The sequence below is a fragment of the Nannobrachium achirus genome (assembly GCF_963921795.1).
Source record: "Nannobrachium achirus genome assembly, chromosome: 4".
In the NCBI taxonomy this organism is placed as follows: Eukaryota; Metazoa; Chordata; class Actinopteri; order Myctophiformes; family Myctophidae; genus Nannobrachium; species Nannobrachium achirus.
Genome location: NC_137813.1, coordinates 28,789,838 through 28,812,000, shown reverse-complemented (window position 1 = coordinate 28,812,000; position 22,163 = coordinate 28,789,838). Strand labels below are relative to the sequence as shown.

General features: G+C 42.3%; 1 protein-coding gene across 1 annotated transcript; it reads left to right on the top strand.

The window, feature by feature from the left end:
* Positions 1-4,156: 4,156 nt before the first annotated feature.
* On the top strand, positions 4,157-5,719 carry prl (prolactin; the record flags this gene model as incomplete). Its single annotated transcript, XM_080723199.1, has 5 exons — positions 4,157-4,187; positions 4,500-4,612; positions 4,889-4,996; positions 5,096-5,278; positions 5,528-5,719. The coding sequence occupies 5 exons, from the start codon at positions 4,157-4,159 to the stop codon at positions 5,717-5,719; spliced, it is 627 nt and encodes a 208-aa protein (XP_080579325.1).
* Between the last annotated feature and the right edge of the window lie 16,444 nt (positions 5,720-22,163).

Genomic DNA, 22,163 nt, shown 5'->3' with positions numbered 1-22,163 from the left:
AAGTTTGTAGGATTGAGCCGTTTTGAACAAACTACCTCAAATCCCAAACGCAAAGTGCAATTATCATGAAATCGCGCACACACGTTCCCACTAGGTCGAGGAAGAAATGCCACTTCAAATTTTTGAAATCAGCCTCATGGTGGCGCTATAACAGGCCGATTTGTGGTTTTACCTATAACTCCACCGATCAGTTTCAAACTTTGTAAGCGCACTCCCTAGAGGCCAAGGAAAAACCCTTTCTCTGCATTTTTCACATCAGCCTTTTATAGCGCCACCAGGAGGCCGACTTATGTAAAACACAATTTTTCCGATTATTCCTTGAGATTTTATCCAAAAATCATGCAAATCGGTACACAGTATCTCTATAGTCATGTGATCAAGTCCGATCTGTCTGATATTTCATATTCCATCCTAATTGGCTAATATTGGCTTCCAAAGTTTGCAGGATTGCTCAGTTTTTGAACAAAATGCTTCAAATCATCGACGCAGCTTGCGATTACAGTGAAATTTGCCACACATATTCCCACTATGTCAAGGAACAAATGCTACCCTTTTCACGTTGGCCCGTTATAGCGCCACCAGCAGGTAGCAAAACACATTTTTGGAACACAATGCCTCAAATCATGCATGCAGCGTCCGATTGCCATGAAAGGTCTAAGGTGAAGAACATATGCCAGCCTTTTTACATTGGCCTATTATACAGTAGCACCACCAGGACGCCTGGCCTGGTGGAGACCTGTGCTCGGAAGACCCAAGCATGCTTACTCAGTTATTGTCTCCACCAGCCGAAGGCTGAGGGGAGAGTATGTTTTCCCCTCCGTCCGTCCGTGCGTCCGTCCGTCCGTGTGTCCGTGTGTCCGTGTGTCCGTGTGTCCGTGTGTCCTCGCAGTTTGTGTGCAGCTAATCTCAGTCACCGTTGGCCCGATCGCTGCCAAACTGAGCACACACACTCCCTGGATGCCAATCTAGAACCTCTGCCCCACATTTTTCAAATCAGCCTCATGGTGGCGCTATAACAGGCCGATTTGTGTGGCCTGGTTGTTACCAGCTAATCTCCGGCGCCGTTGGCCCGATCGCTGCCAAACTGAGCACACACACTCCCTGGATGCTAATTCAGAACCTCTGCCCCACATTTTTTAAATCAGCCTCATGGTGGCGCTATAACAGGCCGATTTGTGTGGCCTGGTGGAGACCTGTGCTCGGAAGAGCACTGCTTCTAGTTTACATGTCTGTTTACACGTGCACATTTTCTGTGTGTGTGTGTGTGTGTGTGTGTGTGTGTGTGTGTGTGTGTGTGTGTGTGTGTGTGTGTGTGTTTGACAGTTAAATGGAGTTCCCCTCCCACAAGGGAGGAAGTGGAGGGCAGCCAAAAGCAAAGGATCATGGGTAATCTATAGGGTGACTGCAGTGCAGAGCCTCAGCAATGGACACAATATAAAGGTGACTGCACTTGTTTTCTATCCAGTTTGTTTGTCCAGGAATACATTAAATAAAACATCCATAAATCTGCAAATGTCCTTTTTGAGATGGATGGCGGTGGACTGAAATTAATATGATCAAACACAATGACAACACAACACAGCTTCCACCAGTACATGAATCAAAAGTTAAAACTAAATGTCATTGTTAAGACTCCTAATCTGCATGCCACCTTAGTTATTACCCTTTCTGACTGTTCAAAATGTTTCAAGGATACAGTTGGTTTTAATTATAACTGCGCTCCTCAGTGTGCATATCCCCGCCAGGCTGGGTTGCCTAGCCAAGGATGTGTAAAGGTGTTCTGGCTAACCTGGCGTTGGTGGCGGTAAGTGTTGGAACGCGCCTGTTGCCGAAAATCTGTTGTTGAATGGGCTATGGGTATACTGTCACGTTCGGACTAAAGTTGTAGGGAGCGGGACGCATCGAAAGCAGACTGACCGTTGGGCAGGTGGAGAGGAGGTAGAGCTCTCTGGTTGGCTGCTAGGAGGCCCTAGGAGGGGTAGCGGGAACCCTTCCTAAAATGCAATACTGAGGTTTGCCTGAATACAGCGCATATATATGGTATAAATATTGCTAGAGCTGCACACTCAAAATGCATGTATAGAGCGTGGGATCGTGTGTGTGGCTCATCTCATTCAATAATATCTTTAACTTATCAATATCATTAGCACTTTCACGCATGGACGGATTAACCCCCGCGAGGGCCCCTGGCCAATAATTTTTTATTGGCTCCATTGCTGCCTGGCAGCATGTCACGGGTCCGAGTCCTGATCCCAACGACCTTTGCTGTGTGTCACTATCTCTGTCTCTCCACATTTCCTATCTATGCTGTAGTGTACACTATCAATAAAGGCTGAAAAAAACCAAAAAATGATATACATCAAGACATAGGCTATTTCAGCACCAAAGTAGCAGTCTGTCAGTGCAGTGTGGAGAGAGGTGCATTCAGCAAATCTTCACACCTTTCAACCGACTCATCTCCCGACTTCATTCAACTGCCAGTCTGTAGTAATCTGTAGCCTATTGGTGGGGGGACACCTTAAAGGAGTAGTTCACCCCAAAAATGAATTTGAATGTCATGTTCTATTGATTACTCATGCATGGAGACTTGAGTTCAATGATATTTTTTTAGTTTTTTGTTGTATTCCTAAGATAAATATGTGATTACAATAAATGTACCCCCATTGACTCCGACAATGTGACAAATATTTTTTTTTAAACTCAAGTTTCCATGGTATGAGTAATCAATAGAAAAAAGTCATTTTGGAGGTGAACTACTCCTTTAAGATGTGGGTTGCAGCCGTGTTGGGTCATGAGGAAGCTGCGGGGGAAATAGCAAGTGATGTAAGGCATATGGGGCAACATTTCGCATTTGTGACAGTGCTTTTAGAGATCTGCTCTATAGAGGCCCCTCAAGATTGATTAGATGTTGCGTTTATAATATATTGTATGCAGTACGTTTTTTGTAAGAAATCGTTTTTTTTAATCGAATTACAGATACAGACAAACAGTATGTATCAAAACCCTCAATTTGTGACTCTAATTGGGGGTCAATCGGACCATGATGTTGTTTTGAAAAAATTGGGGTGGGGTGTCTTCCATGGCCTATACTGAAGTTTTAACCAGGCACTAAAATCCTCTACCCTTAAGTTCGGTTTGGATTCACTTCACCTTAGTTCGGTTTACGGGTAATTTTGACTCGGGGGATATTTGGTTTAAAAAACAATACTAATATATTTTTTTACTTAACAAATCATCATCAGACATTGACTTTGTCTCTAAGTTCACTGTTTATTTTACCATATATATCATAGGCCTATGGATTGTTTGGAATTGAGACAAAGTCAATTTCTGATGATGATTTCTTAAGTAAAATGTTATATTAATAATGAATATGGGGGGGGTTCGTCACAGAAGAATCTTTAAGGCCAGTGAGTATCAGGTGGAAAAATGTTAACTTCTACTTTAAAAAAATATATATATATAATGAAAATTTAAAATGGGTCAAAATGACCCGAACCGAACTTAAGAGTTAAAGGATCCTAGTAAAAAGTGGAATGGAAAGAATAGGGATGCTGAGGTTCGAGTGGATAACCACCATCCGTATACCCTGTTTGTGGGTGGAGTTCAATGTGGCTCAACATTAGGCCATCATGGTGATGGCACACGACACGTCACATGCTGGTGGAGTGCCTGTCTTTATTCATCTGTTTCATTAAGGAGTTTTCCACATCTAAAGGCTTTATCTTCTCAGACACACACACACACACACACGCACACACACATGCACGCACGCACGCACGCACGCACGCACACACACACACACACACACACAACATAATGCACACAAATACACGTGCAAACACCCGCTATACAACCAAATGCATGTAGCGCATGATGCACACACCTCTGTGTGTATAAATAGACTCATACCTGTATTTAAACACACGCACGCACGCACGCACGCACGCACGCACACACACAGATACACACACTTGAATTGACCTGCACTTTTTGTAGAGCCATGTTTCTCATTAGTGACTGCATGGACCAAACTAAGTCCAAATAATCTCAGACCTCTGCATAACCAAATTGGTCAGACACTATAAAGTGGAGGTCAGGTAGAGAATGAGACAGATAGAAAAGAGGGAAAGAACAAGACTCAAACAAAAGAGAGATGGCTCATAGAAAAAAACTCTACCTGACGGGTGAGGAGATCCATCTCCCTCTCTCTTTAAAGTATCTATCTAATATGTATCTATGTATCTATGTATCTATATCTATCTATCTATCTATCTATCTATCTAGTATATGTCTGTCTGTCTGTCTGTCTGTCTGTCTGTCTGTCTGTCTGTCTGTCTGTCTGTCTGTCTATCTTCAATTCAATGGGGATTTATTGGGATTTATATGACATCTTAAACACTTTGTGTCTAAGATCGGTCAAATGATCAGCTGTGTGTATGTATCTCCATGTCCATCTCTCTCTCTCTCTCTCTCTCTCTCTCTCTCTCTCTGTACAGTAGTGTGTATGTTGTGGTGCTGCCATGCTGTCCCTCTTGGTGACCTGATGGACAGAGCGGCTCAGCGCTCAGACAAACTGCACTCTCTCAGCACCACACTGACCCACGAGCTGGTCAGTATATGTGTGTGCGCGTGTAACTCGTACTTGTGTAATGACAATAGATATAGTGTTGCCTATATCTATATACTAGGCACACCTACTGTAAATCTATAACATTCTATACTTATGTTATTATCTGTAGCTGTGTCATGTACATCATAGATGATTTTTTTACCTCTAGATGGCAGCAAACTCACAAAAGTGGCACAAAAGTGGCCCAGAGGTTTTCTGATGGGTGCTCTGGTTTGGTGTCAGTTTATAATATTTGACTCCTTTGCTCTCTCTCAGGACACTCATTTTCCTCCTTTAGGCCGCCTGATGATGCCCCGGCCCTCCATGTGTCACACCTCATCTCTCCAGACACCCAATGACAAGGAGCAAGCTCTCAGAGTGTCGGTCAGTCAACGCTCACTTCAAAGTTGTCATCTACCACCTTCAGTTCTCACCTAACCTCTCCTACCATCCTCATTCCTCACCTCCTTCCCCCCCATCCAGGAGTCAGACCTGCTCTCCTTGGCTAGGTCATTGCTCCAGGCCTGGGTCGACCCCCTGCTGTTCCTGTCTTCTGCGGCTCCCAGCCTGCCTCACCCATCCCACAACACCATCTACAGCAAGTTACAGGAACTTCAGGACCACTCCAGGAACCTGGGCGATGGCCTGGACATACTGTCTGGAAAGGTGGGTATGAGTGCTGTAAAGTAACTTCCTAAGTACTCAAGTACTGTAAAAAAAAAAATGGTTGTACTTTACTTGAGAATTTCCAACGTCCAATACTGTTACTTCTACGCCACTACATCTCAGAGGTAAATATTGTACTTTTACTCCACTACATGTTTAGGAAGGGTTGCTCTGCCTCTCTCAACTCCCCCCTTTCCTTCTATCTCCTTCCTCCTCTCTCTCCTCTCCCTCACTTTTCTCCCTCTCCAGATGGGCCCTTCCTCGCAGTATATTTCCTCCCTGCCGTACCGAGGAGGAAGTGACCTTGGCCAGGACAAGACCTCCCGTCTGATCAACTTCCACTTCCTGCTATCCTGCTTTCGACGCGACTCCCACAAAATTGACAGCTTCCTCAAGGTGCTGCGCTGTCGCCTGGCCAAGACTAGACCTGAAATGTGTTGAGGAGGAGGAGAACGCACACACGCACGCACGCACACACACACACACGCACTCACACCCACACGGTTGTCATTTTGGCTCTGAGGTGGAGATTCCAATGAGATTCTACTGAAATCTCATACTGTGTGACCATTGATCCACCCATGCAGGCAGTTGATACATACCGTAAGCTGTCAGCACATCAACCACCATCAACACTGCTAGTATGAGTTTGATGCGCACATGTGTTCCATATCTTGCTCACATTCATGTTTCACCTTGGATGTTTAAGTCACATATTGCCTACCAGTATAATAGAATAGCATGCCTTTAATTAACTACTATAAACAAAACCAATGCATATAGTCTGATGTATACTTAGTTGTGCGCTATAGTGACGTGCAATGAAAATAGCAGATATACAAGCTCAAAACGCGTCATATCATGACATGTTGTGAGCTTGTATAAAAATGTATATGAGCTTATTAATTATGTTAAATATTCTTTGCAGTGAATGAGTAAACCACTTAACCCTATTTGATTTTTTTTAATAGCAGTAAATTGTTGAAAATTGTTAAACATAGCACATAGACATGGGTGACTCCACTCCAGTCAGAAGCCGGGAGTGTTTTGAATGGAGTGGTATTGCATGGTACCATGTTGTCACTTCTCCAGCTCTCTCCAGCTAGTGAGGATTCATTCCAGATTCCCTGGTTTTTGTGCTATGGTGAAAATGCATCCTGAGGTGCTTCCACCTCAGAGCCAAGATACTGGGGGTTGGTTTGAAGGTGGTGAGGAGGGTGACATTTGTCTTGGAGGGTTATGTTATGTTTATTTATTTGACATGGACATCACAATAACATTGGACGAACCAGATGCATTGATTAAAAGTGAATAGGCCTATATCAGTTGTTGATGGCTCATTTGAGCCCCACTTCCTTGAATACAAGAACTTGTGACCAGAACTGAAGAATAAATCCCATTTCGCCAGAGATGCCACAGCCTGCATGCAGTAGCTTCCTTTGAGTTCTGTGCAGTTTGTGTGTGATGTGACTGTTTTCATCTGACTCAAGCAGAAATCTGACAAAAAGCTTGTAACTTTTGCACTTTAGCTTAATTTAGGCTACACATTTTAGAGAGCACATTGAATGTAATACAAAAATATAAATATATGAATAAACAATATGTCTTGCACAATTAATTTCTCTGAGTCTGTCAATAGGCCTATATCAGTATTTAGTAGGTATGACTGTATGATGACAGTTGAAGGTTTTACAGGTTCAGTATGAGCTTGATACTGTTGACCTATGGTAGGACTACTGTAGTAATAGTAGGCTACTGTAATGCAGTAAGTACATTGATAATATAGCCTATTAATAATAAATGATAATAGCCTAAATCATAAACAAAAATCCTGAAATAAAAATGCATGCTGATTTTAATGCTGCAAAAATGTAGCCTATGTAGTTAATTCCTCACTAGATTTAACACTTGGTCAAATGTTTAAAAATTAAATAGCCTACCATGTTGCCATGACGACACTTCCTTAAACAGAAACCTGACCACAACAGTGGATATTCTTATTTCAATAGGCATAACTCTGGCTATCAAGACCAATAACACATTCAGTGTTTTATTATGTAGTTACTTTGAGTAATGCTATGCTATGCTATGAAACGTTTGAATCGTAGTACAGTACAAATCCGTACAGATTAAAGTAGATCCACATGGGTGAGATGCTGGCAGCAGAGGGTCGGAGGAGCGAGTTTGGCAGGACGAGCTACGACATCGGCCTCGTTTACAAACACCCTCCGTCTTTTAACGTCGAGCTGGGCAAGGTTTGTTACATTTTGTGAAGATTAGCCTACAGTTGTCCATTGGCCTGACGACTGTAGCAGCACTGACAAAACATTGCACGTATGGGAGCGGCCACGTTTCGGCCTACTTTATTCTCGTTGAATGCATTTTCACATTTAATTGACTGGCTGACATTTTTCCTGATCCTGGCAGAAATGCATTCAAGAACAATTAACATACTGCATAGGCCGCCAAGGTCTTTGGAGACCTGCAGTTCCCCAAGCATTTGTATAGCTTGGATGACACCCAGTGGCCAAAGGCAGAAACAACAAACGAGCACTTGTACATTAACTGAAGGGCATGTTTCCATAAATTTATTCGAATTAGGGAAGCGAATTATCAGTGTGTCAGGAGGGCAGATTTGCCTTGACTATTTTGAAAGTCAATCCTATTTTTAGTTGTTTAAACCTGTCTTCAACGCTGAGCCAATTTATAGGAACGTGTGGGAGAAACATGGGTCATGGGCCCCAGGTTGAGAAGTAGCCGAATCAGTTTGTTTTGGTAGGTTTGGAGCTTAGTCTTTAGTGGCTTTTTGATATTGGAGTACCATGAGGTGCAAGGGTAGTCAAAGTGGGACTGAATGAGGGCCCCAGCAAGAGTCCTGAGGGCACTTTAGTTGACAAAAGTGGAGATTCTGCCCAGGAATCTTGTTCTGTGATTTACTTTTTTGATCACCACTGTTGCCATGCTATCCCCAGACAGGTATTTGTCAAGCCCAAAAGGTAATCTCTTCCTTGCTAGAGATTACTGTGTCATCAATTTTGACCTTGAAATCGTTTACATTTATCTCGCTTAGAGAATGTCTGGTCCCAAAAAGAATGGATTCTGTTTTACCAAGGTGTAGAGACAGCTTGTTATCAGTAAGCCAAGTTTGAATTTTGGTGACTTCTGAGCCGAGAGCTTCCTCAACCTGCAATTTGTCCTCTCCCAGTACAGGAGTGCTGACTGCTGAGTCATCAGCGAACAGGAACAGTTTGCAGTTACAGGCAGCATTCACGTCGTTAATGTAAAGGAGGAACAGTAACGGCCCTAGAATATTAATGAATGTATATTTATAAGAGGGAAACCCAGGAAGTCCTTTTGGGCCAGAGTGTTTGGGACATATGGAGCATTAACAAACAATGCTGGTGGAGCACTTTTTTACAGTGACACTTCCTGCTATAAAACCTATAAAACCTAATGGCTGCAAGCTAGGGAGCAGAAATACACACGTACACATAGCTTCCTTTGAGGATTTTATTGACAGTGAACAAGTGATGCCTTTGGCCTGGAAGGAAGAGAGTAGAGATATGTGCAATTCCCAATAGCATACCTCTGCTACATCTTTCTCTGAGAGGAATTCATTGTTGGGTATGAGTCAGGAGCTTATCAAAATCATCGATGGACTTCCTCCTTCCTTCCTTCCTTCCTTATCGATCCCACGATTGATCCTTTTCTATTATTGGTAGTTGTTGCTGTCAAATGTTAACATATTATTACTGTATGGCCTATCAAATTAAACAGAAGTTCTTGCAGACAAGGCAATGTATGTACCGTCACAAGCCTAATTTATCCAACCCGTTTCCACGAGAATTTACTGTAGCATTATGTGTGGGACACAGCAGGAGAACAGCTGACATACAAGCTCATGTCGTGTCGCAGTTGCAACCGTTGTGAGTTTGTAGATCACACTCGGCTGCGATGCCGGAACTGCCACACACCTTCTGCGCAAAGCAGGATGGGACGTTAGAAACTTGTGGATTCTTCACCGCACAATTGTGTCACACACCAGAAATAGCCTAGATCTACAAGCTCACCACACGTCACACCTCGTGAGCTTGTAGATCTGCCATTTTCATGGGGGAAGAGGTGACAAAGTGATACCACTGGCGAGTTGGTTCAGACACCACAGTACCACATTGACATCAGGGCACATAGCGAAAAGATGAGTGTTAAACCCTTGTTGTGAAAAAACAAAGTTGTCCTTTTGGTTTAGTTCAGGGGTCTTCAACGTTTTCAGGCCAAGGACCCCTTAGTTGAGAGAGAGACGAAGCAGGGACCCCCACAACCTGTTCATAGATTCCATATAGCTTCATCGTTTGACAGCACAATCATCATTGTAGATTGGATTTATGCCAATTTGTGTTTTCAGATATTTAACCACTTGAACCGTCAATACTTAATAAACTTGACCTTTCACTCTACTTAGTCTGCTCTTTTCCCCCTCTACACCAAACCTCTGCTCACAACACCTCGCAGCATGAGGCGCTGTGAGCTTGTAGATCTGCTATTTTTGGGTAATGTTCTCAGAATATGGATTCTAGGGTTCAAGTGGTTAATATAAAAAAGGATAAAAAGGTTTCTATCACACAAAGATTTGGAGGACCCCTGAAGTAACTCCGAGGACCTCCTAGGGGTCCCGGACCCCCTGTTGAAGACCCCTGGTTTAGTTGTTTAGTTTAGTCACGGTAACTAAACTAAACAACCATTCACTACCTCCACTCATCTCAGTATGCACCAGTGCTTGGAAAGTCAGAACCACAAACATATACGACACACACACACAAGCAAAATACACAATTCCAGCGATGAGACCAGGGGGGAGTTCTACAGTCATATGGTGAACTGAACGGTACACTTTAGGCCTGGGGATAATGGAAGCCGTGTTCGAGTTCTGAGTGCTGCTTGGTTGAGAAGGCAAGCTGGTGGGCGGCACTGGGGTTTCAGTAGGACGTTGGTATATGGACATTGCAGCTCCAGGGTCCTATTCTTTGCCAGGGCCAGGTCCCAAAAGCTCACAAAAACGATAGTGCTAGTCTATGGGAGAAGACAGGGAACTGATCAGAAGGATAAAACACAAAAAGGCTTGAGAGCTTATTTCTAAACTACACATTGGTTTGGACTCAGGAGGGGCAGCAGAGACATCCTACAGAAAAATGAAATCAATAAATAGGCTGACTTAGCTGTCAGCCTGTTTATTTTATTCTGAATCCAGCTGGCATCTCCCTGTACTATTTCAACTGCAATGACGTTATTTAGCAGTGTTTCTCAAACTTTTACATTTCAAGGTCTCTTCTTAACTCTTGACAGTATACAAATGGTTCACTTTGAGAACCACTGATTTAGCATTAATGAATGAAACAGAAAACCATTGACAGCTACAGTAAATACATGAAGTGTAAACCGTACTCTCTGTGCGTTCCACCAGGACATCCCTTTCCCGCCTCTCCTCCAGAGACGGTCCCAGGCGTCCGCTGCGGGGCCCTCATCTTCTCATGCCACCACCACCACCGGCACCCAGCACAGTGGGAGGCCCCTGGCTGAGTGGCAGACCCAGGCCCACTACCCCAAGGCCCCCCCACACTGGAACACACACTATGTCAACGAACTGACCAAACGGGTAAGGGTTGACTGATAGTATTTCAAAACAATAAATACATGGGGAAACCATGTAGCCAACAATTTCAGAAATGGTCAGAACAAGCTTGTTTGCATTATGGCAGAAGTTGTCTCAAATCACACCAGATTACTTGATTTAAACAGTTTGACCACTGCCTTCTCCGCTTGAAGGTGTGCTAACTAGTTTCCTTCCTACAGAGAATAGGTACCGGTACTTTGAAAGAAACTTTGTATGGGTTAGGGTTTGTATTATTTATATTGTATTTAATTGTTTTCATTTTCCAAAAGAATTATTAAAAATAAAATAAAAAACACGGCCAGCTCACATATTAGGAGGTCTGTACTGTATGAGTCACGAGAACCAAGGACGGGTGTTTTCGATGAATCTATCATGGTTAAAATGTAGTTTGAAGTTACAATGGGTTTGTATAGGAAGGGGGCTTTTTAATTGGTTGAGTACTTGAAACCTGGCGTCCCTATTTTGGCCATGACATTTTAGAATAATGTTTGAAACTTATAAGATAGGGTTTTAGTTTAAATATTTATGAAACCCACAGAGATGTTGGTCACACTCTATATGTCTCTTGATCTATACGAAAATTTTCAGGTTTCCACCTGACAGTGACAATATAAACGTGTCTGATACTGTAAAAATGGAACTAAATGGACCCTTATAGTTCCATTTGAACGCTCTAAGAGTTAAATGAACACTGCGGATTCTACAGTGCACAGTTACACTTGTCGCTTATGTCATATTTCAAGTTTGTGCTGTGCATGCTGTGACAAATTCCTGTCCGCACACTGTTGAATTTCCACTCTTCCTGGTTGACGTTTGACCGTCTGATGTTTCCATGTGTTTTCCACTCCATGTACAGCTGGCAAACTGTCCTTCTGTCCGTATCCTGTCTGCACCTATCAGCGAGGCCAGGGACAACTACAGAGGCCTGTGTGGTCCAAAAGCCCATCTTCTAATGGAAAATTACGACAAACTATTGGTAGGAGGGACAGACTCATATACAGACAGACAGATAGATAGATAATAGCTAATATGGTTCTGTGTCTAATTATTTGTATAATTCCCCCACTCAGAGGTTTGGACAACATGACCAACTGCTGCTATCAAAGGAACCTCTTATCAGCACCTCTCATGCAGACTACAGGCCCTTCAAAAGGTATGGCACGTGCATCTCCTTATTTATCCACTAGAGGGAAGTGTAGGATTATAGGCATGTTATTTTCTTATGCCATCAATGTTGACACACACACACACACACACACACACACACACACACACACACACACACACACACACACACACACACACACACTTTTAATTGGACACTTTTCGTTTGGCTCTGCACTATTGGGTTGTGTTAGTAGTATTGAGTATTTTGCTTGTGTTTGACATGGTGGTGAGATACTTGTAGCACTGACTGTTATGGACACTTGTTTGGGCACTGTATTGATAAGTTGTGCTTTAAGTATTGCTAGTTGCTATTTAAGTATTGCTATTACACTTTTGAGCGTTGACTGTTTTGACACTTTATGTATAAGTATATATTCTTCTTTCTCTTTTTTGGTGTACCTTGATCTTTTACTGTGTTGTACACTGTAAAAAATATATTTTCATACTTCTCTGTAACTTTGTAAATAACCTTAAACTGCTGTGCTGCCCACGGGCGACTGATTTTCCCCCTTGGGATAATAAAGGTATCTCTCTATCTAACTCCTAATCTATGCATCTCACTCTTCATCTTTCTCACAGGTCTGAGCTCTTCCTGCCATCGGCTCCAGAAGTCCCGCCTGCTTTCCTCAGTCAAGTGAAAAGCTCCGCCCACCTTCAGGCGCCCGCACGCCAAGCTTTGCGTACCCATGATTTGTCAAAGTGCGTCCCGCGTCTGCCCCGCCCGCTTGCCAACCTGCCGTTCTCTGGGAAGACCAGTGAATACCGGGACATGTTCTCTGCCATGCCACATCGGCAGCCGGTTCTACCCGCCTGGGAACGCGCCAACGCCGGGGTCGGCTGCTCTGGGGCACTGTGTGGAAATGAAGGTGCCGCCCCGGCCCCGGCCGGGGCCAGAGCTCGCTTTGGGGCTGTTAAACATATCTTAGATGTGCCCAAGATGTACGTGGCAGAGAGCAAGAACTACGGAAGCCAAAAGATGACATTAATCTGATGTAGAGGACGGCGGTGTTGGGTTTATAAGGGATGAGAGGGTTAAGGTGCCACAAAGAGCCATGTTACAGCTGCACATTGAGCAGCACAGACAGGTTAAGAAAGCTAGGAGGTTATGGGCATGGATTCACCACATTTCGACAGGGCGAGAGGTATTTGAACATATTTTTCAGTAATATAATGTATGGCTACTAATTTAAATAAATGCATATTTTTCTCTCCTTTTCTCTCTCGTCAATGCAGTTCAGGGTGTAAAGGCGTATAGCAGCAGCTACTTTGTGTTGTCTTATTTTTTATTAATAGGACTGCCATTTCTGTGAAAGTAAACAATTTAAGCTGTTTATGCCTCACAGCTCTGCAAATTCATTGGCACCAACGGGCACTCGCACAATAAAATATTATGGATAATCTGGCCCAGATCATTAATTAATGCTTGAACCTCAAAGCTTATTCAGCAATGTCATCCACCATGATGAACTTGAGTGAGTATTGTGTTGAAGTCGGATGGATTTTGATAGATGTTCGCCCTTTTCAATCTTGAAATGTGCAAGCCGGGAGATTGCAAGGCAAACAAAGTCAGCGTTTCAAGAGGGAAATGGTGTTACCACCTGATGTGACCTTTATTGATCGGAGTTTGCTGATGTCAGCAATCTCCCTGTTTTAGGGACAACTATTTAAAACCATTTAAAGGAAGAAGAATAAAGTGACAAGAACACACATAGGACACAGATCGAAAATTTTGGCATAAGCTTTTAATGTTTTTATTGAGTTTTTGATGTTTTTCTCTTTAAATTGGTTTTGTTTGCTTTTTTCCCAGTAATTTTGTGTTTTTTTTTTATTGTTTCTTTTTTTATTTATTTATCCTATCAGTAAAGGAGAAGAGTTGCTCAGTTAAATCAGCATTCACGGTCAGACTTTCATACTTTTTAATAGTACAACTGTTTTTAAGTCTCTTTTTCACAAACGCTGTTAAATTATTACAGTTTATTAACCTTTTTTCTTCTTTACATGTTTCAAAAATATAAAAGGTAAATGATAAACATTCCATTGAAATATATTTTATACAGTTCTTGATTCTTTTTCTCATATTTTTTTTTTACTGTTTCTTTTCTCTCCAGCGTTATGACATTAAAATGGTTTCCAGCATCAGTATCCATAGCAACAACCCCATTCAGTGACAATGGAGGGAAGCCTCTCTAGCAATACCTTCTGTATTCCCTTTTTCTTTCTCTCTCTCTCTTTCGTTTCATCAGAGGCTGGTATATTCTTCCTAGCCTCGTTGTGGCAAGAAGACTAAAGCCCAGCTTAAACCTAATCGTAAGACCGTGTCACTTTCCGAAAATAAGTGATTTTCAGAGAGCCCTACGGTCAAACAACAGGGTCAAAGTTAGGCTTAAGGTCTGTGCAAACACTGGAGACATACCCATGACTCCACCACTACTGTTGTAGGATGATGTGCGTGGTTGATTGGCCTATCAATCGACCAATCAATGCTAAAACAGTAGTGCAGCTCCAATCCTACAGAACAATTAGCTGCGTCAGTGTTCGTATAGTGCAATGTCATTTTGTTTTTCATGAAAGCAAAATTAAAACAAAACAAAAAAAACTGTTACAACAGCACATGGCATGGCTCAGAGATCACTTAAAAAAACAGAGCAAGAACCGACACACTCAAAAAACATAAAAACATAGAACATGAACCGTGAAAAATAAGAACCGGATCTTGAAACCGACTGACTGGTAGAGGAGGAGGAGACTTGACCCAGACAGACAGACAGATGCAGACAGACAGGTCAGGTCCTGTTGGTCACCGCTTGTGATGCCAAGGAGGGAACTCTGTCATCTCCGAGTGTCCACGGTTCAACCACAATGGATGAAATTAACAAAAAGAAGAAAAAAAAAAACACAGGAAAATGATGAACAGGAAACACACGACAACAATGACGTGCAGTTACAAATGTCCTCCAGGTGTCATGTCCACATATCCACGGCACTGGAACAAATGGCTCCTTTGTGTGGTTTACCCAGCCAGAACCACTATCGTTATGATGTCACTTTGTCCCTTTCCGGCAGGATGTAAATTGGGTGTTCAGGCCACATGACCCGGGTCATCACACTGAGTCTCTAGACATGTGACACTGTAATCTTCTGTCATGATGTAGAGAGTGATTACTTGTCAGACATACACTCCGTGGCCACTTTATTAGGTACACCTGCTTGTTAATGGAAACAGCCAGATCCTCCAAACATATGAACCAACGTGGCTGCAAGTCGGTACATGAAGCAAGCAGACAGGATCAAGAGGTTTGACTAAACATTAGAATGAACCTTGAACGTGGTATGCTTGCTAACAAGCAGACAGCAACCATGACGGTTCCATAGTTTACAGAATATGGCAAAAAACCTCCTGACAGTGGCAGTTCTGCAGGTGAAAAACACCTTGTTAATGACGGACATCAGAGGAGAATGGCTAGACGAGTTCAAGCTAACAGGAAGGCCATAAGAACACAAGTAACAGCTTGAAGGGAATTACTAGGTACAGTAGCTAGTTGTGCCTAATAAAGTGACCGCTGCATGTAAGTCTGTACAAATGAGAACACCATGTCAGGAAAACAACAAAATAAACAACACAAAAACAAGACAAACAGCTTTGTCTGAAGAAATGTGACTTCACTTCACATTCTGCAAAGTAAAAACACGATTTCTCAAACATCACTGTATTATATGAAAACAACATGACAAGATTTAGTTTTTTAACTTTTAACACTTTTAGAACAAATATTTCTCGATTCACACAATTGCATATTTCCCATACTATCTCTTCTTGCCACACTTGACGGGAGATAGAGTAAGAGAGAGAGAAAAGAGGAAAAGTCTATGGCAGACTGCAGAGAGGCTCCCCCCCCCTTCGACGTCCTGGCCATTCACAAAGAAAGTTCAAAGTCGTCTTTATAGATTTTTCCCCACGCATGCATTAGAGTTCATCTTCAAACAATAGGAGAGAAAAACACAAGAACAAGGGATGCAGAAAAGACAGCTTCTTCCTCAAAAACACAGTGAGGAGGAGGGCTAACCGGAGAGAGAGAGAGAGTTGAAAAGAGGAGAGGTGTTTGATGAGCTAGGGATGAAAGGTGACAGAAAGCATGACATACAGTATCTTAACTCTGCTTTATCTGATATGTTTCCTTATTCAGTGGCGGGGAAGGGGGGGTTTCAAGTAAAGTTTACGTTATTGGTTGGCTCAGCTGTCTGTCTTATCACATGGGCGTGGCTTAGGTCAGGTAACCATCCCCTCAAACTGGTTATTGTAGTCACATTATGTAGCATGTAGCAGTAACAGGGACACAGATTACAGTGTCAAAAGGACAGACACACACGGCGTCACACACACGCGCACATTAAACAAGACACTAAACAAAACACCTGCACACAGACAACTGATAACCGTCTCTAATCAGAAGAGAGGGATATCTTCACAAATTATTGCTCTGACAGCATAATTCCACAGTGGAATCCTCCCACTCTCCATTCACGTTAGTCTTTGGGTTGTACCAGTAAATGGATGATAGGGGACGGGGTCGTGATCCATTGATTACTATTTCTCTACAGTGGGGAGGGGGTCTAAGCCAAAACTATGCATTCCATCCCCTCGTCTCTTCTCGTCACTGCCTCTCCTTCACCTCTCTACTAATCCCTTCGTCTTTCTGTCTTTCTAAACTATCATTTCATTTAAATGGTATAAGGTCCAGTAGATGGGCAGCTCTGAGAAAGAGCAGGTTGAGAAAGAGAGATTAGTTGGGTGGGAATCCATCTTAAAATGATGAATGCAAGACCTGAGAAAGGGAGAGAGAGAGAGAGAGAGAGAGAGAGAGAGAGAGAGAGAGAGAGAGAGAGAGAGAGAGAGCGACCTAAGCCTAAGGATGGAGATTAGTGTGCCAGAGTGAGCCAGAGAGAGAAAGAGGAGTCCAGGTGTAGTAAATGACAAATCTCTGTGCATATTCATATCCCATAAAGTGTCAAGTGTAAAATCCACCCATAAACTGAATTCACAAACAAATAAAAATCTAAGAACAAAGGTACCTAGGGACGCGTGAATTGGGTTTTTGGGTGGACTTTTCCTTTTAAGAATCTCCAGCTGAGACAAATTCCCATCATGACAAACATTATTAAATACAGGAAGCATTCATCTTTCTATTTAAGAGGTCAATAGAGGTCAGTTGCGATCAAATTAGGAATGGGTTCGGTATGAGGGCTGTGTTTCTAATTATTTAACTTTTTTACTTTTTCAAATTATTATTTCTCGATTAACATTTCGGTATTTTTACCTCTTAGTTTAGTCTTAATGGCCACAAACCCAAATGACCACAAAAAAACAAATGTAATTAGTTAACATAACAATGGGCACCGTTTTACAATTAGAGCACTGGTATTTTCTTACACATTTGAAATCTGTAAAACTAACACCATTTACAGAAATTCAAGAGGATGATATGATAGGCATCCTTTGGTGCGATGGTGTCCAACATTTTAACGCTGCATGGCAGCTATTTGGATATGTTTTTGATTGACATCTGAATGAATTTTGTTCGCCTTTGTTTGTTGGCGGTTGCTAGGAATGTTACCGATCTTCACAGCCAAAACCTGCCCGGTGTATCACCACCCTGAGATGAATGCAAATATTGTTCATCCTCGGCACAATGAGATACAGTGACATCAATGGAACATGGCAAACAGCTTGCAGATCAACTCATATACTTGCATAGATGGTCATTTTAGTTCATGTCAAGAATGCGGTTGTCATTGCAACAGCATTGCATGGATGTATCATCACCTTTGTATGGAATAATACATGATCCAAAATACATAATACATGAAACAAAAAATACTGTTTTGGCAAGTGAACCTATAAGATGCTCAAAAATAAAATATGAGAAGTAAAATGACAGTAAATACCCTTGTTTCTGCTTGTATAAATACTATGTGCTGCACTACTTTATTCCTAGGTAACTAACTGTATATGAAAGCTGCAATATGTACTGTAGACTTGGTATCTATCGCAGGTTCTGAGGACTGATGGACCACTTGATGAAGTTGAAAAGGGGTTTGAGAGTTTGGGAGTGAAAAGGTCATCTTTGCGTTAATGTGACGTCAAGCACTTTAAAACATGTCAAACGGTATTCTGAGGTTTCTTAATTTCTCTGGCATCGATTCTTCTATTAAGACTTAACAGTGAAGAAGATCTGTTTATGTAAAATCATGAATGGATTCTTTGTGTGTGAGACAATTTCTGGCTTTAAAAATGTCCTTCCAAGAACTACACAGTGCAGCTTTAAAAATCTAACGTTAAAACAAGACTTTCGGGTTTAAAAATATAACACAACATTCCCCTAACTCTCTTTGTGACATCCTAAAATAATTTCAGACCTTGTCCTTGACAAATTGTTCTATATTTTCACAGGTGAGCCGAGTTGATCCTTGATCCAGTATCTTACCCCTGAGATGAGCCCTGTTTTCAGTTTCCCTGCGATAGACTAATACCTCATTTATGCTTCATCACACGACGGTGTCGCGTGCTGAACATCAGATCTACAAGTCCACAACATGGGCTTGTAGATCTACTATGTTTGGTGCGCAATACCGTCGTATGATGAGGCATAAATCGGACTTAAGCCAAAGAAAGACTAAGTGATTACAAAGGACAAAGTAATACATAGACAATACTGTAAATAATGCCATTCATGGACTTTACAACGCCTTGACAATGATTCATTTCACACAAAGGACTAAATAAAAGGTCTTCATGCAACATAAAACATTGTAAAGCCATTGTCTACCTGGGAACTTCTTTGTTTTCTTTTGTTGACGAGGCACAAGCAAGCATATATTACATAGCTTCAAAATGTGACACAGTAACATAGGCTTTCATTGCCAGACAAAATGTGCAAAAAGAAAAGCTGAATGTGAATTAAAGACCTCAGCAATTTGTTCGCTGAGCAGTCCTGCTGGACTCACAACACTTTAACAGACTGCTTGACTCAGGGGTTTAGACAGAAAATTGGCAGAAACATGAATCAGCTGATCCCAATTCTTATAATCGTAGGTGTGTTTTTTTAGTCTCATTGTGGTGAAAACAGATGGAGCTCCTGTTCCTCTGTGCTGCTTTCCTCTACACCCCAGCGAGCCACCAGAATGTCTGAACACATGGAGCAAAGATGTCTACTGCTTCCCCTAGGGCAGTGATTCTCAACCTTTATCATTTCAAGGACCCCCAGTTTGATATGCAATAGGACACAGGCCCCCACTTTAAAAGCCCAAGTCTAAGTGTACAAAAGGAACCAAATAGACCCATATGGGTCCAATTGGTAACATTTGTATACTCTCAGAATTACAGACCTGTAACTCCTCAAGGACCCCTGGGGGCCCCCGGACCCCACTTTGAGAACCATTGCCCATGGGGATTCATCAGCATATGGAAATAGCATCCTGGCCTTTACTCCTTTATTGCCTAAATTGCTGACTAGCAGCAAATATGTTTGTCCTCCATCCTTATGAGTCACTACTTTATAGCACACGATTGCCAGAGCTTATTTTTCATGGCCAAGCTTGTTTGAACACAGGGAACAAAGATGGCTGCCTCTTGCCTTGGGTGTAATGCCACCAAATGGGGTCACTGTTCATCATAAAGGCTGGCCTGGTTAATGAGCTGCAAAGTATACATCTGTGTGCTATCTGTTACTCCCTGTAGGCAGATTGGATTCACTTTGAATAAATAACAGCTCTAACCTACCTCAAAACTTGATTTATAGGACCGTAATGCGCTACATAAAACATAAGATACCGTAACTCTTGCAGCATTTTTCTCATGACTGCTTTTCACAGGGGATAAAGAATTTACAGCATTACGACAGACTTCACAGCAATATAAGAGAAAATGCTACACATGGCATCTTATATGCTAGATTAGGACACTGCAACAGAAGATTTAAAAAGCTACATCAACTAAATGCTACTGGACCAGTAGGCCTACTTATAGGACATCAATCAGCTAATTGCTGTGCTCACTAGGGTTAGAAGACTGTAATGTCTGGGGCAGTGGGCTTGATCGTAACCTTATTTTCAAATAATTCAGAGCTGTTGGAACAATAAAACCCTGCCACCGAGGCAGCCATCTTGTGTCCTTTTAAGCTAAGGAAGGTTTCTAGACAGGATAGGTTCACACTTCACACTTTCTCAGTCAGTAGAGATTATTTCCCCGTTCTTCATAAGTTTCCATGTAAGACAATGACAGTTGAGTGGACAGCCTAGCGTACTGTAGCGTAGCAATGCCATACATGACGACATACAGTATATAGTATAATGGAAACAATTCCTGGTCCAAGTCCTGGGTCAGGGGTGGTGATCACAGATACTGTACACATGGCTGGCTTCAGGGATACCTAGCATTATGATGATGCAAGACTCAGCATTTGAGGACCAAGAAGGAGACTACAAAGAGGATGATGTAGCAGAGTAGAAGCCAGATGAGAAGTAGCAGAAGTAGTAGTAGTAGTAGCGGTAGTACTGTATTTTTTAGTTTTTCGTTTTAAAGCGTCAGGTCATTGCAGGTTTTTGTCCAATACGCTCCTTGGGGGGGAGGCGGGTGGGCGGGGGGTGAGGGGAGGGCGGCTGTATCTTATACATTTTCTAACAAAACATAGTTTAGTTGAGTATCTTGCAATGCTATTTTTTCTTCATTTATGATTTCTTTTTTTATCGAAAACAAAAAGAGAGCAAAAAATATATATATATATTTTTCCCAACATAATTCTGCACTTTTTCTTTTGAAATTGGTTGCATAAATGATTTTTTTCATTTTTCCATGTTTACATCCTCAATTTCTAGCCCTCTTTCTCAGGGGTTGTGGGGATTTGAAGGGCTTGCAGGATTAAAGAGTCATGCAGAATATTCATGCTGGTAAACAACGTCATGAAAACACATTTCCCCAATTATTCATCACTGACATAATTCTTTTTTTTTTTCTCTTCTTCTTCTTCTTTTCGTCCCTGGTTCGCCCGGCTTCTCAACAGTGTTGTCCCTTTGCTGCTGAATACCTGCGTGCTTCCTCTACAAAAACTTGTCCTCCCCCACACGATCCCCTGAGTCACGGAGAGTGCAGTGCGTTGGTCTCTTCCTCCCTTCCTCCCCCGGTTCCCTCATTATGGAGAGAGAGCCCCCTCATAAATCACACCTTCTGAAAGAGCAATCAGGTGCTGGAGGTGGTGTGTTGCGGATGTTAGCAGCCATTTTGAAAAACATAAAAAAAAGGAATGGCTTGGATAATGACAATGTTCACTTTTGCATTGAAATTGTTGGGTGAATAAAAAAACAAAACAAAACAAAACACAAAAGACACACGCACGCACACGCACACACACACACACACACACACACACACACGCACGCACGCACACACACGCACACACACACACACACACACACACACACACAAACGAATATCTCCGGTTCCTCTTTCTCTCCCCTCCTTTTCTTTCTCTCTCCGTCCGTTGTCTTTTCCGCAGACTTTTCTTCGGGTTTTCAATTCTTTAGTTGTTGTTCATGCCATGCAATTTTGCTATGAGGGAGCAGCAGCAGCAATGCTGAGATGCAGCAGGGGGGTTGGAGGGTCAGGTTGGAAGAGAGACAACAGAAGAGAGAGAGAGAGAGCGAGAAAGAGACGGAGGTCGACAATATGGTCTTATTTTTGCCGGTCCCTTCCTTTGCTTGTGGGTGTTGCAGTGAGTTTTTTTTTTTTTTTTCGGTCTTGGCAGCGAAAGTGTCCCTGTCTACTTGCTGTCCAAAATCACCATACTCTTTATGGGTGACAAGAGGTTCAAATGGAGGGTCCATCCGTCTGTCTTTGGGTTCTGTCCATCATTGGGTCCTTGAGGTCGGCTGACCTGTCAGCCAATGAAGCAAGCGGACAGTCCCTGTTCCCAACTGTCACCCATGAGATTTGTCCGATGGCATTTAGTATGTATATACAGTACATAATGGTGATGTGGTTGATGTCTTTGATAT